The sequence below is a fragment of the Saccostrea cucullata genome, unplaced genomic scaffold, assembly GCF_032062105.1.
Source record: "Saccostrea cucullata isolate Sc308-1 unplaced genomic scaffold, CSIRO_AGI_Scuc_v1 ctg19609, whole genome shotgun sequence".
Classification (NCBI taxonomy): Eukaryota; Metazoa; Mollusca; class Bivalvia; order Ostreida; family Ostreidae; genus Saccostrea; species Saccostrea cuccullata.
The window spans coordinates 1-2,215 of NW_026938590.1; the positions used below are offsets into that span (position 1 = coordinate 1).

The following is a 2,215-nucleotide window of genomic DNA, read 5'->3' on the forward strand; positions in this document are numbered from 1 at the left end:
AAAAATTTGGGTTACTTTGTTCATATACTCATTTGTGAGATAGAAAAATGTGACTAAGTAGACCAGTATGAAAGATTAGTACATGTACATGTATCTTACTCCTAGATTGAAAAGCTTATTATATTTTGTGGGTAAATTTTTTCTCCTGTATTTCCTGCTCCACCGAAAAAAAAATGAAAATCATTTAGAAATTCTTTTGCAAAATTTACCAGTTACTGTATCTTATATTTATGCCCTTGACATGTTCTAAATTTTCAATTTACTCCAACCTGTTAAATTTTAAACACCTCGCTAAGTGGAGATGCAGCGTGTAAAAAATGAAGGTTTAATAGAGTAAAATAGGTACACAATCTTGATCCAAGATGAAATAAATTTTTAAAGTAGAGATCATTTTAACAGTCTTTTGTGATAATTTTATGACATTTTAATGAATTCTAAAACTACTAACTTTCTGTTGTTTCACAACATCTTTTAAAATCATAAAACGAAGTATTTTTCATTGTAAAATAATTATTCATCGGTCCACTTTCAATTTCCAAAATCTACCAAACTTCTTTAATAATGGTGGCATTAGAAATGACATCAAAATTGCTAATGTAAATCGTAGGTCTGAGATTCCAAATGTTGTTCTTGTACACTTCTAGGCGGGTGAAGATATCTGGTTTGTACTGAAGCTAACATTTGATTCCCAGGCTTCTTATAGTTCTTTCACTTTCATATACTTGGTCTTCGTCGCAAAAATTGTCATTTTTGATGCACACTACATGTACATTTGCATAAGGGCACTCTCTACCCAGTGTAGAAGCACTGATTTTGGCCTTCCTAGCCAGAGTATTCCCATTTACAATACTTTTGGCAACTAAGGACCACAAGTAATCTCCCTTTCCTCCAGTTGACACGAAGAACATCCATTTACCAGCAGTAACTCTAAAATTGTTTGCTAATTCAAAAATTTTGTCTTTACTTATATCTCTTGCCGAAGCTTTCAGGTTTTCCCATGCCTCTTTTAATCCTAAAACGTCCATTCATCCGAGTCATTTTCATATTTTGATTTTTCTGAACGGACGACCGAATCCAACCAAATCCATCATCTCTAAAATATTTTGAAAAGTATATGGTAGAAAGACTCGTATTCAAGATTAAATGACATCATCAAATAAAATAACCTATGTATCCTATAAACATTCTAAGATAGAAATATAAATATTTTTAAAAGCTTTATATAAATGTCAACTGTGGATTTGAAAAAAAAAATATGACAGTAGTACTTTCATCATGTACCTTGCTATGGGCAATGTATAAAATAGGGATGGGATGATACGACTTTCTTCTATATAGATATGTTTCATGATATTTGAGCCATGATACGATATGTATTTCAATAGTTATATTGGTTATATAATCTTTTTTGCATTGAAATGAACAAAACATACCTTATTATTTCTTTAAGAAATGAATTTAATTTTTGAAGATTAATGATGTTATGAACTAAGACGCTTCACGCCCGCATATTCCATGAAGGGTGTTAGTGCTTCATGATAAATATGCCGGTGTGAAACGTTCATTTCTTATATTTACAATATTTTTCTGATGATTTGCCATAAAATTTGTGCAATTCAACTGTTATTCAAAGCAAAATAGTTTAAACTGTAGTTTTGACGTCAAGTGTGGCATTATGATGTAACAATGGAGATATTCATGCTCAACGATGGTAGTTCATGAGAAAATGAATAATCTTCATATTTGCAAAGAATCTTAAGGTAGGATTCTTTTCATATTTCTAATATTTAAAAATTTATGAAATTTCACAATATCAGTAAGTGATAGTATCAGTGAAATTAAATTTGACCATTTTATATTAGAGGCAGGGTCAGGTCAAGGTCATATTTTTCCTTGACTTTATGAATAAAAAAATACTGTTGCCAATCATGTGATGCCTACTTATATTTCAAAGTTTAAAGATTATTCTTTTTGCATAAAAAGATATTACTATATCGAGTCTATAGCATGATATTACCAAATTTACATAAGTAATTAAACTATACTGGATATTGGCTAATCCGAATTTTCTCTGTTTTTCTTAATTTTTTTAGGATATATAAGTTATTTTCATATGTTTCCTATATTTAACTTTTTCTTATTTTCACATATAATAAAGTAGTCTCATAAATGTAAAAATGATACAAAAACAAAAAGTTTTGAAACGTTACTAAGA

The 2,215-nt window shown here is 29.5% G+C and overlaps 1 protein-coding gene across 1 annotated transcript; it reads right to left on the minus strand.

Moving 5' to 3' along the window:
• Positions 1 to 546: 546 nt before the first annotated feature.
• On the minus strand, positions 547 to 1,025 carry LOC134250718 (UPF0696 protein C11orf68 homolog; the record flags this gene model as incomplete). The annotated part of the gene is given in 1 exon segment (XM_062733085.1): positions 547 to 1,025. A coding segment is annotated over 1 exon segment (479 nt), but the record flags the coding sequence as incomplete, so codon positions are not given.
• Positions 1,026 to 2,215: the final 1,190 nt, after the last annotated feature.